This window comes from Biomphalaria glabrata, chromosome 6, assembly GCF_947242115.1.
Source record: "Biomphalaria glabrata chromosome 6, xgBioGlab47.1, whole genome shotgun sequence".
Classification (NCBI taxonomy): Eukaryota; Metazoa; Mollusca; class Gastropoda; family Planorbidae; genus Biomphalaria; species Biomphalaria glabrata.
The window spans coordinates 16,359,431-16,374,364 of NC_074716.1; the positions used below are offsets into that span (position 1 = coordinate 16,359,431).

General features: G+C 35.5%; 1 protein-coding gene across 1 annotated transcript; it reads right to left on the bottom strand.

The window, feature by feature from the left end:
* Nucleotides 1–5,156: 5,156 nt before the first annotated feature.
* Nucleotides 5,157–13,581, bottom strand: LOC129927026 (uncharacterized). The gene is made up of 2 exons (XM_056034242.1): nucleotides 13,561–13,581; nucleotides 5,157–7,046 (listed from the first exon to the last, which is right to left on the bottom strand). Exon 2 carries the CDS (start codon nucleotides 7,024–7,026, stop codon nucleotides 5,308–5,310), a length of 1,719 nt encoding a protein of 572 aa, XP_055890217.1. The 5' UTR covers nucleotides 7,027–7,046; nucleotides 13,561–13,581; the 3' UTR covers nucleotides 5,157–5,307.
* Between the last annotated feature and the right edge of the window lie 1,353 nt (nucleotides 13,582–14,934).

A 14,934-nucleotide genomic window follows, 5' to 3' on the forward strand; every position in this document is an offset into this window, starting at 1 on the left:
AGTTGAAAAGAGGCTAAGTAGGATCTTACGAAACAAAATACCGAGATAATGTTACCAATATAGAAAAATCTTTTTCCACACAGTTATTAGCCGTCTAATGGAAGTGGCGACTGAACGCCCAATTGACATTTGTGAGACATATCATTAAGCAAGACAAAACACGTTTACAAAAGTCAGCCTCATCATAAAGGCGAAAAAAAGAAACGCAAAAACATGGCCGTCCACATTTAATGATAACGTCACACCTTTATACATTTCTAATCTTGAGAATCTCTTTCTCCTGGTGTCTACAACGCATTATTTTTCTCAAAATAGGAAGATTACAAGTCGAATATAATTAAATTAAGAAGGTTTGGGACATGTTGATACTAAATTGTGAAAGACATTCGAGATTGTAATGTTTTTTTTTTTAAGTTGCATTGTGGAAAAGTGATTTTTTTCTACTTGGGTGTCAACCAGTGGCGGGTGTCACCCGGTGCGGCCAGCATACCCCCACCCCTAGTGACGCCACTGTTTATTAATGACATTATTTTACGAAAAAATCTGTTGGATTTTACGCCAATTTCCATAGTCCAATTTAGCAGAGTGGCCTACAAGTACGCGAATCTTGCATATTTTTTATGCAATGGACACGAAAATACGCGAGTAAGGTTTATCATCTGAAAAAACGTATTTCTCCGTCTGAAGAAAAAAATATTTTTTTTAAAAGCAGTTCTGGCTAGTCAGCTCTCTCTCTATATATGTATAGATCAGTGCCCCAATGCCTAGAATAGGACCATTCTTATTAGATCTACCACCAGATAGTATTTTTTTATTTTTTTTTTTCGCGTACGCTGGCGCGAGAAGATTTAAATGTTTACTAGACCTTACTGATAAATAAAGCGGAGTATCTTTTAATGTGTCAGTTTCTATGAAGCCTTCAAATTGATTGGCAATTAATTGATTGATTAGTTCTAGATCTAATTCATCTAGACTGGTTGGAGCTATTTTACGATGTCAGGCAACTACAATTTATATACCATTGATTTAAATACTAGAATTCAGATCTAGATCTAGATGTAAACATACCTAGATTTCTAGATAATTCTAGAATTCGACCTAGTTTAGATTCTAGATCTAGATTTGACCAGTAGTGTACTCGAATTAAATTTATATCTAATCTAGATCAAAGACAAAGTACATCTAATTATATAATATATTTAGACTACTGACTATGTCTAGTAGCTCAAGGTTTTAGATATCTATAACTAGATCTAGATTCTAGATATACTCAAAAACAGCAATTACTGCCATTTTATCAAGAGATTTATTGATCTCCTTTCTCATCCTTTATGGAATCTAAAATACAAAAAAAAAAAAAAAGGATGGGGCGTAAAATTAGCTGCACTAACATCGTATAGGTCTAGATCTAGTAGGCCTAATTAACATTCACGATAGAGCCTACTATTCTGTGGGATTGCTAAAATACATTGTAGTAGCCCTATTCACGTTAAAAACCAAGCAAATGTTAATGTTATCCACCAAATTCAAGGAAAATTTCTTTTGACATGATAGTGAGAAGGGTAGAGGATTTAATACAAGAAGAAATAGTGGTAGAGCTTAATCTCTCTCTTAGCATGATAAAGGGAATCAAACTGATGTTCCCTGGCTTGCAAAATGCATCTTCTGTGGCAGATCGATAGCTAGCTAACAACTAGCCAGGTTCCATCACTTATGAAGGCGTACATTTAAAGAATGAAATCAGGGGCATTGAAGGCTCAGTGTGTTAGCGCCCTCCTTCACCATATGTTTTTTTTTTGTAAAACAACTTCAAGCATCAGAAACCAGAATAAATAGCTTTATCTTACAACAACCATTCACCAGACTCAACAGCCCAGCTTTAATATTAGAAACAAGTTCAGTGACTAGTTAGGATTATATGCCTGAAAAAAATCTTTAAGATGTTGGATATTTGTTATTGTTGAGGATACTAAAACTTTCATAGCTAACTCTGCAAAGAAAGGTCTGAAAGAAGAAAATTTGAATTCCTTCAAAATGTGATAAATATTTTCAGTGTCTGTATACCTTTTAACGAAATTGCTTATAAACAAATCTACTTTTATAGAATTAGATGTCACTGATCCAGCAAAGCAAACCATTACATCGGGATTAAGTCTAATTTCACTTGTTAACAAAAATGTCCATTCTTTTGAATAAATTGTCTTTTTATTTATTATTGAATGTAAAAAAAAATACTGGAAATATGATCATAAAATCGTTGCCACGTAACAAGAACGGCATCATTCTAACATATTCTAGAAAAAGTCTATGACAAAGAATAAAAGTGTTAATATTTTGACACAAGTACAAAATGTCTTGTATAATTTTATGCTTTGTTAACTTTAGGAGTGCTGCATTATGTGCTTGAATGATTTTTAGTCTTTCCTGAGCATATTTCTTGATATATAGAAAATACACATTTGCCACTCAAATACACAGTTCCAGGTCTGTGAATACACATTTCCATTTTGGCATGTAGGCATCTCTGCAACTGTGTATTTCGCGGCCTTTGTATAGGAGGACTTCTTATGGTCCGACAAATACGCTGGGCAGAGCACGTATTCTATATGGGAGACGAACGTATGCCAAAAGCAGTCTTTTTTGGTGAGTTAAAAGATAGTTGACAGAGGTGCCCCAAGGAAACGCTTTAAAGACCAGCTTGCTATAGCTGACATAGAAGAGAGCATCTATTTGCATGCATTTTCAGAACGAGACATCTGGAGGTCATCAGCAAAATAACAACAAAGTAAAAGCTACCTGCACCTCTCTATGCAAAAAAAGTGTAAACGATTTGTAAAGGACTTAAAACACAATAACTAATTATACATCGGCAAATTAAATTTCATTAATTTTTTCAAAGTTCCATAATAAATCGATCCACAATAAGATGGTGAGCGAATGTTTAAGTTTATTGATTCATTAAAACTTGTTCTTGTTTGCAAAAAAATATTTTCATTTACTGCTGTATGCCTAGTGACGTAAGTGACGTTTTTCCCGCTTTACGTCATGTAAAATTTACATTCATGAAACATTCTAGCCAAAATTAATTTTTCGATAATGAAACATTTTCAACCCCATATATGTATATTGTAATCAAATATTGAAAGATGCCGAAATATTGTCGAGGTAAAACTCTGCATGTAACAGCAAAAGAGAGAGTCAGTCATTCATAAACTCTTCAAATTTGCTTTTATTTGTAAAATAAGTTTTTTAGTTTCTTCTTCAATACAAATACAAAATCTAATGAATAATGTTTAATCATTTGTTTTAACTTATATAAAACAAGGTTAATGAAAAAAAAATTGCTGATAAAGCACAATTCTACGCCTTTTTACAAAGCTGTCTGTCTGTCTGTGTATCGGTCTGGCCAAAAGTTTGTACACACACTTTAATTCTTAGACACCCAAATTTCGGATGAAGCGGAAATTTTGCACAATTATCTCTTTTGACGACAACACAAAAATAAAATTAAAATGAACAAATTAGTTTATCAACAATTTGTAATAAATTACTTTGTTTGGTATCTGAAAGACGGGTAAAAAATAGTACTTGACTGAAGTGGTGGTATAAGCTGAATTAGTCCCCTTTATAGATTGTCGTCTGAGGCTTATAATAAATTTAATTACATGACTGATCCAAACTAATTGATAAACTTAATATATGCTTTTTAAAAATGTTGCTTATTATTGCAAGTTCCTACTATGCCTAGGTCTTTTTTTTATCTATCTTATGTTGAGAACCAAAGTCATGAGACTCACTGAGGCTCACCAGAAATTTTAAACTAACGGATCTCCATGCGTCACATCCTCTTCTAATACAGTGGGGGGGGGGGGGCAAAAAGCTGCTCATTGGCTCATTTTATTCTCTGCTGTTGTTGTTCTTTCTATCTGAATTGAACTTAAAACGAGATCGTCATAGACCTTTAACGTTGCAACTTGTGCGCAGGGGAGACAAGTGCTTCTTTATTACGTTAAGCACCGGTATGGCGTACCAGCATTTTTTCAATGTGGTGAGAAAATATTAATTTTCTTATATTTTAACGTTTATTATTAATCTATTAGTAGTTAAAAGTTATGCAATCCATCACTGGGTGCCGGCACCTATTTTTTTTTACAAAAGAAAAGCACTGAGGGAGACCAATATCTCGTGACGTGGATGCGAGCTATAGGTCAAAACAGTATTCAGATCTTCAACGCTGGAAACACTACTTTTTCATAAGGTTAATTAGATAAAACTAAAAGCAAGAATTTCAATGAGAAATACCTTCATTTAATTATTTTTTTTTGAAGCAACAACTGTGTTGATTATAAAGATACATTTCTAAACGAGTATATTGTTACGAATCTCGCTATCCAGGCTCTCTTCAAACTCCACCACACGACACAACGAACTTAAAGAACCTCACAACTCAGGGCTCCAAAGTAACAGTAGCAATTTAAATTCAAATACAATACAACACTGTACAGTTGGCAACAATATTACACAAACTGTCCAATATCCTAGCCTTGCTCCGCCTGACTTCACACACCGTACTGTTTCTAACTTCGCCTCGTACTGGTCACATTGCGAGGTAACGTGAAGTCCAGTCTTTCTGACACACTGACTCTTATATACTGTCTCTACTGGCCTTCTAGAATCGGATGGAACGTTCTTGACAACTCAGAATGATCACAATCGCCGTGACTTGCGTGCGTAATATTTACACACAGGTCGTTGCCGAACTGGCATGTACTGTCACTGGTCACAGTTGACCGCTCGTCCTGCGCTGGACTGGGGCGATTTGCGTCGGCTGACTACACACACACCACTACCCCCATCTGTGCCACCACCAGGTTTATAACAATATTATTAATAAGTATTAGCACTTTGTTTTTTCAATGTCAAAATATGCATCAATATTTCAGACACAAAATTGAATTGCACTTAAAGCATTGTTTAACATGATAAATTGTGTAAAACGTAAAACTCAAACAAAATATTTTTTAACAAAGCAATATTTTATTTTGAAATAAGTAGTTTTCTTAACAGACGGTTTCTTATTCAATAGAATCAAATAAAATGCATATGCTATGTTTATTTTTTTATTCTTTTATAGAGAAATTACTAACAAATAGATAATGAAGATATTTTGGACAGTTGGTCATATAACTAAGGAAGAAAAACTAGATATATAGTGATATAGACTGGTTTGTGAGCTAACCAAGTTTATTCGCGAATTATTATTAATAAGAAATACAAATACAATACATGTGTATATCATCTAGAGTTCTAGACTTTCACTCCTGTGACAGGAATCTGAATAGGTATAAATGACTCCTGGTTATTTAAATTTACCTCGGGGTACTCAACGACAGCTGGTTTATCAGCAGGACCTGAAGCAGCAATGTAAGTTGTAATATTTCTTCCAGATGCATCATTCTCAGAGACATCACGGCGATCTAGTTTCATTTTCTCCCACTTCACATTAACACTTGTGCCTTCAACTTTTTCCAGTTTCCCAGATAAAGTAAATTGATATTGAGTTTCATCAGTAAGTCTATTAATGATTTGGCGTGCATCTGGAAACTTCTGAAGTAACATTCCCCACATCCAGACTCCTTCGTTGTTATCACTTTGTTTCTTAAGTGCTTTATAAAATGGAACAGAGGAGTCTCCGAAACGATAATTAAAGGTGGGTCTGCCGCTGTTAGTTCTATAGTCCTGATGAAAGTTACCATTGCCGTCTTCCCAGCGCAAGAATCCTTTCATTTCTGTAGAAAACTTGGTCGTAATGATTGCAGTGTACGGTACAGTTGTTCTACTTTTACTCATGATTACCTCGTATTTAGCTCCTTCCATTGGTCCAAGCGTGATGGAAGATTGTTTAGTAAAGCCTTCAGTTTCAGAGACACTCTTTGAATTAGTAGTTGAAGTTGAGTATTCGAATCTAGTCTTATAAGAAGCTTTCCCCTTGACGGACGCAATCTCAAATTCAAGTTCTACACCAAGTTCGTGACTGTTGGTAAATGTACTTGTGGTAGAGTGAGTGATAGTTTCTTGGATCGTCTTTGATCTTTCTATAGATTCTGTCACAGGGGAAGACGCTCGATTGTAAAGAACTCCAGAGTCTACACTTTCTGCCTTAAGATCTTCAATGACACTTTTTCCATAAATAATTTCCTTGACAGCAAATCCCCAATCTCCAAAAACTAAATTGAGTCTTTCGCCATTTTTTTCACCCTCACACCATTTCCCCCAAAATGAGCGTGTATCAGCTGCCCATGTGAAGCCAGTTCTGGTGAAATCTTCCCCAACAGCTAACCCACGGCATCCATAGCACCAGCCATAACCCAAATAATGTGCTAAAGTAGCCATATTCCACAATGTCGTGTCCATGATGCGTGTCTGTACTTTACTCTTCTCGTCCATTTCTAAAGGTTTGGCTGCTGGTGTACAACAGCGAATTTTTTTCAAAAAGTAAAGGTCATCTCCGTCAGCTCGGTACAGTCCGGTCAGAAAATATCCCCCTGGACATGAACATTGACCCTTTCGTCCCATACAGCTACTTACGTCAATATCTTGACAGGTTCCATAATTCAATGGATGATTGGCTGGTTTAGTGCATCTTGCGCTCTCGAGACTGAAAAGATAGCCTTTATATCTTGGCCATCCAGTATCTGACCTGTACAAGCCTTGAAGGAAATAGCCCACATGACAAAAAGCCCAGGTGTAATCAGAGTCTAAAGTAGTAGTCCAATCTTCGTAGGTCACTTGCTGTTCAACATTATTCCAAGGAGCGAGGGGTTGGCAACATTGAACACCTTCTAAGTGATTCACAGGGTCGTCTGCCCAGTTCACGTCATTTCTGTCCAGTGCATTGATGTAATAATTGATCTCATTACATTTAGATTGCCCAGGAGTATCAAAACTGTACAACCATGAGGAATAGGTGCATTGAGAGCTGACATACTGCACCAGCGTGACAGCCACAAAGATTTGTAAAAACATTTTCTGCTCTATAAGCCTACCTGTAAGTGAAAATTGAAGACAAAAACACACATTTATTTAAAATCTAAAACATATTAGGATTAATTCTGGAGTATTTTTTCCACCACTTTTACGCTCGACTGCACATCGGGTAAAGTAATCGTGCTATATCAGGACAAGATAAGAGTAGGTGTTGGTCAGCGAAACGTCGGTAAGACCTTTGACCTTTATTTTTAAGCAAACACGTTATTAAGCAAGAAAAGAAAATTAGAAGAAAACTTGAAACATCAAGTTATAATCTAGAAAAGTCTTTTTTTTATTTCTAGGGACTTTACAAGGGAATATATGCAAGGTATCAGGGTCATTGGTCAGTAGTCATTAGTTAGAATTCATGTGTTATTGTTTGATATATTTTATTCTATCAGGCTGATCAGGTAGTGGAGGGGAAGGGGTAGAGTGTTAGATTTTCACCTCGGAAAAGACAGCTGTCGAATTTTGGTGTAAGAGTCATACAATTTCTTTTAAAAAAATGTGTAATTTATCGTAAATGTATATATGCTATGAATTAATATTTTAACTTAATCAAATATTATGTCACCCCCTTCCTATTACAAATTTAATCTTTATAGGGTATGAGCGATCTACTGATATTTTACCCGAATGTAATATTGTGTCCCCTCCCTCCACACGTAGAGACCACTATCTAAAATTTAATATTTGGAAAACATAGAAAAACCTTTTCATTCGGTTTCCCCCCCCCCCCCCCCAACCATGAAGAAAAAGATAATGACGAGGAGGGCATATAGATTCCATCGCCCACTTTAAGCCCTTGTGTTGGATTGTTTTTTTTTTAGCGGCCCCGACAGGGAAATGGACGCTATTAGTTTTGTGTGGAATGTCTGTCTGTTCGTTCGTCCGTCCGTACTGTTTCGATCTCGTAAACTAGAAAAGATAGTGAAAATCCGACATCATTATATTTTACACCATTCAATGTTCTGATGCAAAGGCTACTTTTTTCTTTTCTAAAAGGAAAAAATCTAATTTTTAAAATCGTTTATGCAAGAATTTTTGTCATAAAGATAAACCACATTTACAACTAATCACTATTAATAGTAACAAACAACGGAAGACTGTACTAGCGAAGACACAAATACACCATATTTTTAACACATTTATGTAAATGTTTTTAAATTTTCAGAAATTTTTTTTTTAACTTTTTATTGCTAAGTTTTGTCATATCAATTACTGTATTTACACACACAAAAATGATTACTTTGTTTTTAAAGAGAAAACATCTATTTTGTATGCATATAAGCTAGACATCATTTAAAACAATTATTAATAAGTAGTTTTTATATTATCACGTCAACTGCAATGAGTAACAAAACAAATGGAACACTCAACAAGATACATATTTTTTTTTAATTATTTTTTTACGGAAATGTTTTTTTCTTGAGGATTTGAATAAGAGATTGACCCTTTATAAAACAATTAGATCAATTAGATATTCATTATAAGACATAAGTTAGGCCAGGTTCAAATCTAACTTCACATTCACTTTCACCTATCCTTTGGTCTGCTGGACCGCTGGGGCACAACACAAGATCTGTCAACCTTCTTTTTCCATTCTTCTCTGTTAATTGTCTTTGATAGAATTTCATTCTGATGTTCTTTCTGAAAATATTGAAACCTACCTTTTTACCTGCTTGGGTGGACCACTTCGGGGGCCGACTTTGAGTTTATGTTTCCACAGAAACTGTCTTTGTAAGGTTGTTTTTTTTAGAATCACATAATTTTTTGTAAAAGTAAAGAAAAAGTAACTTTTCTACAAGAATTTACCAATGGACCAGGAATATTCAACCTATAGTCTAGTTTTGATCGTTGAAAGTAATACAATTTAAAAAATCATTGGGCACTAAAAAAAATAATATTTCTCTTTTAAAGTTTAAATGTTTCAAAATTAAAATTTTATCAAACATAAGTGCTCTTTCAATAACAGTTTTTGTGTATTTATTTATTAAGTAAAGTTCCCCTTTCAAATTTAGTGATCTATGGGGCAGATGATGTAAAGGCCATCTGTTTCTATGGATCACGGTTAACGAGGGTGTCATGCGGCCAGCACAACGAGCAACCGTCTTTACTTTACCCTAACTAATGTCAGGTACCCATTAGAGTTGGGTGTCCCGAGAAATAAATAAGTGGAAACTTTACTTTTTTTAAAAGGTCGGAACGATGTCACCCACACAGTCAATTCCCCACCCCCCACTTCAAGCAGCTGATATATCCAAAAGAATCAGCCAGTGGGATCAGCGGCCTGAAAAAAGCTTCCATCGCCTCAGCGTGACGCCTCCTTGAAAACGTTGTCTCGGGGAAAGGCTAAGAACCTGAACATTTCATGTTTGGGTATTGCTGCAAAACAATAGAATTAGAATTTCATTTCACATGGAAGCTTAAAGGAAGAGGGGACGGTGCAGAAATACATGGCGCCGCGATTAGGAAGCAGATATCAAGAAAATTGTAAAAACATGGCATTAGTTGGACTCGTCCAAAACCGAAACTCCTTGAGGAAACTGTTTGCCTAAGCCCCGGAGGAGACCACCTGCAGATATGAGATGAGGTGTGAAGGTAACCAAGGCAACGATCCACTCCTTCCCGAAACTTACTGGTTTTAGGCGCCAGTTACTATACTGTCCTCACTTGGATTATCAAGTGTGCTAAGGACACAACAATAGAAAAGTGTTAGACATATTTACAAGACTGCATACATTGACTGAGATCTAGAAGAAAGTCGACCATTGTTAGACACATTTACACGGGGCCGTTCATCCAGATGACGGGGCCCTATGCGAAACTGCCTTGTTTGGGCTAAGGTTTAAGATTCGTCTTTGCATTTTATTCCTACTTTACTACGTACAGATCGCGGTCCAATCAACTCTACGAACCATCTACAGCAGAAAGTAGTTTTCCAATAATGAGCCGTTAAAGATTCCGATCTGCCTTTTAGATTACTATCGACAAGCAAAATATCGCTTTTGATTTTTGTTTAAGAGACCGAGATAGATTTAGATCTATATTTATATGTAAAGTGACTATTAAAGTAAATAAAGTACCCGCTTGAACTTCCTGTTTTGGTTAAAATTCGCCCAATATTTATATTTTTATTAAATGAAAGATGACTCTGCCGTTTATTTAGAAATCACCAATAGGATTAACGTTTTCCATATTGAATGACACCACAGAATGACATTTTTTGTCTATTTTTTTTTATTTTGTCTATTCAAGACATTTTTATGACTTTTTATTCTATTTTAATAATTTCAGGAAATTTTTATGACTTCTTCGTATATTTTGCTATTTCAGGAGATTTCCAGTAGCTCGTGGAAAATCAGGAGGCCGCGAGAACACTGTTATAAGTTAAAATGGTTTAATTTAATAATTTACAACTAGAGTTAGCGCGGGACCTATAAAAGTGCGAGCCCACTGCGGTCGCATAGGTTGCAGTGCTCTAAAGCCGGCCCTGCATTTACCAGACTAAATACATTGAGTGAGCCCTAGAAGAAAGTCGACCATTGTTAGACACATTTACAAGACTGAATACATTGATTAAAAACATAATGAACATATGAACATAATGATAACTGAGTCGAAAACCATGTCCGCTTAGTATGACTTTAATACACTGAATGACTACACAACACACATTTTGTGAGCACATTCTTACGGACGAGTTACAAGCACATGTAAACATAAGAACGAGAACCGATACAGCATACAATTTTCATAATATTCACCCCCAGTTCAAATTGTGCTTACTAGTATTATGAACAATGAAAGAATTAAGTAAACTCAGAACAATAATAGAGATTCAAGTAAACGAACAATGTATAATACCATGACATGCTGTAACATATTGATATAACATGATAGATCAAATAGCTTATTAAAGAATATTATGATAGATCTAATGTCATATTTAAGTCAAGTAACAAAGTAAAACAAAGATAGTAATATAAATAGATGTCATTTTGGAGACTAGTAATGACAAATTGAATGTTAACTTAAGAGTTTTAGTATGCTGATGAACTTTTAGTCTTTGTAATTGTAAGTGAGACTGTTAGGATACGAGATTTCTAAAGGACAACTTAAGTCGGATCCTGAGAGATTTCGCGCTCTAAGGGAATTACCTGTACCAGTGAACATGTGTGAACAGAAACGAGTAGTCGGTCTTCTGGCTTACTACTCACAGTGGATACCTAACTTCTCAACAAAAATAAGCCTGTTAATAAGAAATCAACAATTTCCTGTTTCCTGTCGCTTTATCCGCTACCTTATCCCATAACAAAAGACCAGTTGCATTCTTCTCCAGGATACAATCTCTTAGCTAGAGACGTTAATCCTCCGAAGAGAAAGAAGCAATGGCTATCGTTGAATCAATCAAGAAATTGTGAAATTTTCTATTAGGGTCACCTTTCAGACTCACCACGGATCAAAGGTCCGTATCTTTCATGTTTAACCCTCGTCATCACGGTAAGATTAAAAACGACAAAATTCAGAGGTGGTGAATAGAACTATTAATGTACAGTTTTGGTGTGTGTTACCGGCCGGGGGCTGACAATATGGGCGCCGATGCTCTTTCTCGTGTATTCTGTGCAATAATGACCACCCCTAGGTCTTTGAAAGAACTTCACAACACTCTTTGTCATCCTCTTTGTCATCCTGGCATAGTGCGAATGCTCCATTTCGTCCGGTCAAAGAATCTCCCCTATGCAGTTGAAAAAATAAGAACTGTATCAAACAATTGCCCCATCTGTGCTACAAACACGAAAGACTATTTCCCTACAAAAGAAGGTCCGCCTGTGGTGTCTCTCTGCCGATCTGTTCCAGGGCCTGTCCTGATGAGAAGACATGCGAATTGGAGCTTATTGAAGCTAATCAGAACTATGCCCATATATATATATATATATATATTTATGTTCTTGTTGTATGTTGTAAACTGATCTATTCTTATGTGTCAAAATGTCTTGGTGTCCAGGTAAGCTTGTGTATGTGTGTGTACTGTGTTATCGTGAACTGTTTTGTCATTCTTGTTCAATAAAGACTAGAATCAAGACAGGTCTTCCTGTAGTATTTTATTAGGTTACTACACCTCCTCGAAAGCGTCCTTTAAACTCAAAACAGTCTTTTCAAGTAAACGTTTTCGAATGCTGTGGGACGCTAGTCCATTGATAAACGAATCTCTAATAGCCTCTTCTCTCAGTGTTGTTCAGCAGTCACCGCTTTGAAGTTGCAATCTTTAGATAGAATTCATAATTTCTGCATGTAGGGGTCTATCGTTTGACCTTGCTCTTGTTTGCAAGTAGCTAACCTGTGCATAGCAAACACCTCATTCTTTGGTTGTATGTAGATACCGTTTTGAGTCTGGATTGCTTCATCGAATGTCTCTTTATCAATTATCATTTGATGTACAGCAGGAGAGATATAGTTTATCAATAGTTTCCTAGTATCAAAATTATATACTGATACTACTGATACAAAGTTTTTAATCGTTTCATACCAGTGCTGCCAATGCTCTGCTGCTTGAGGTGCTGTTGGCTCGATGTCAAACTTCTCTGGCCGAAATATCCTATCCATTTCGAAATTCTTACAACTTCACAGTTTTGATTCAGTGTATTAAATTGTTATGAACATAATGATAACAGAGTCGAAAACCATGTCCACTTAGTCTGGCTTTAAAACACTGAATGACTACACAACACACATTTCGTGAACACATTCTTACAGACGAGTTACAAGTACATGTAAACATAAGAACGACAACCGATACAGCATACAATTTTCATAACAAACATGTCAGCGATTTACACAGAGGGAAACGTAATGAACATGGCTTCTCAAATTCTTAAAGGAAAATTTTCTTTTACTTCATTTTGAATTGAAATTGAACATACATACTGATCTTTAAACATAAATACTGATCTTTAAACATAAATACTGATCTTTAAACATAAATACTGATCTTTAAACATACATACTGATCTTTAAACATACATACTGATCTTTAAACATACATACTGATCTTTAAACATACATACTGATCTTTAAACATACATACTGATCTTTAAACATACATACTGATCTTTAAACATACATACTGATCTTTAAATATACATACTGATCTTTAAACATACATACTGATCTTTAAACATAAATACTGATCTTTAAACATACATACTGATCTTTAAACATACATACTGATCTTTAAACATACATATGGCCTCCTTTAGACGCGAAACGACTATGGATCATCTGATGGAAATGAGATGAATGCCTGGGCATTACCTGTGGTCGGAACGATGTCGCCCACACATCAGTCCCCCCTCTCTACGCAGCTGATGTATCCAAAGGAGGCAGTGCCGATACTACACTGATATATCAATAGAAAAAAAAACGTACTTGGAAAGTTGTGAAAATTGAAATTTAAAGACGAGAAGTTTAGTAAGACAACAAACAATGAGAAGATGAGACCAACAGAAAAACGAAGAAAAGTCTAGTTACCTCCCCTTCAGTTGCGCAGTTCTCAATGCAACATGTACTCTTGCTCTATATTATATAGAGATATAGAGCTATACACTGGCTCAACATGTTACACACTAAATACTGTTTAATAGCTAATGATACACCAAGGAGATTTCATTTTGTTGTACAAACGTCATTAAATGTTGATGTGGAACTTAATAATTAGTGTTGGTAAAACTACCCCCCAAATGGTTCAAAGAGTGGAGTTAAAGCTTAGCAAATTGTTCGAATAGCGGAGTAGAAAAGACAACAACAACTAGTGAAATGTTTGAAGTAGTGAAGTGTAATCCCAGTCTATTCTCCAGAAAGTATAATAAAACTCATGTTAAAGTTGCAAGATAGTCGAGTGAAAAACGTCGTTTGATGTGCAAAAGCTTTTCAATGAAGATTTTTTTGAAAACAAAATGGGGTCTACTACAAGGCTTCTTAACACTGACATGATTTTAATACGAGTAAGCCAATTACTTACGATAAATGTCCCTGAAATATCCTTCGTATATTTGTCAGTGTCGCCTCTTTGTTTGACTTCATTCGACTCGCGTTTTTTTTTACCAAGCTTATATCAACAGACTCGGTCTTTCTGTCTGCCTGGTCAAAATTGTATTGGTTATTTCCCCCACTTTGCATTCTGAAATTAAGTTGCAGCTTTGCACATTTATTCATTGTCGACAACTCATGACTCAATTTTAAAAAATGTACCAATTAGTTAATCAGTTAGTCTCAATTAATTTTGTTGTATATGGAAAATGTTCTAAGCAAGTTGCAACATTTAGAGATATGGTAGGGATTGAAGAGGGCTCTTCTCATCATGCAAGACGGCAATGTGTGTTTCCATGGTGACAGTGGGAAGAGGTTAGCTATGCAGTGTGAATGATGCAAGATACGCGGCATTCTTTTCAGCGATCTTAGGTTGGACTGATAACTCCAGAATGCTAGACTGAAAAGACGTGTTTTTGTAGTGAGTTAGATTTTGTTCAGAATACCATTTTATATAAGTACAATCAACAACAGGCAGATGAGTAGCTTACGCAGTTGTTTTCAGTTAGGATTGATTCAAAATAATTGAAGCAAATTTACTGAATACTGAATATAAGCGATGTTTTTAATAAAACATTTTAAAAATATTTTACTTGCTTTAAAACTAGGACAAGTAGCGCGTTCTAAACGCAAGGAGAATGAGTTTCTGTATCTGGGAATTCGGAAAACGCAGTTAAGTAAATAAACAGTGATCTCTAAAACTACTAGCTGAGGGCGGCGCGAATGTTATTTTTTTTATGGGGACATTTTTAGGTAAACGTTTGAGAAACATCGCGTTAAACGAAATAAAATATATTTGTGATCAGGCCTGATAAA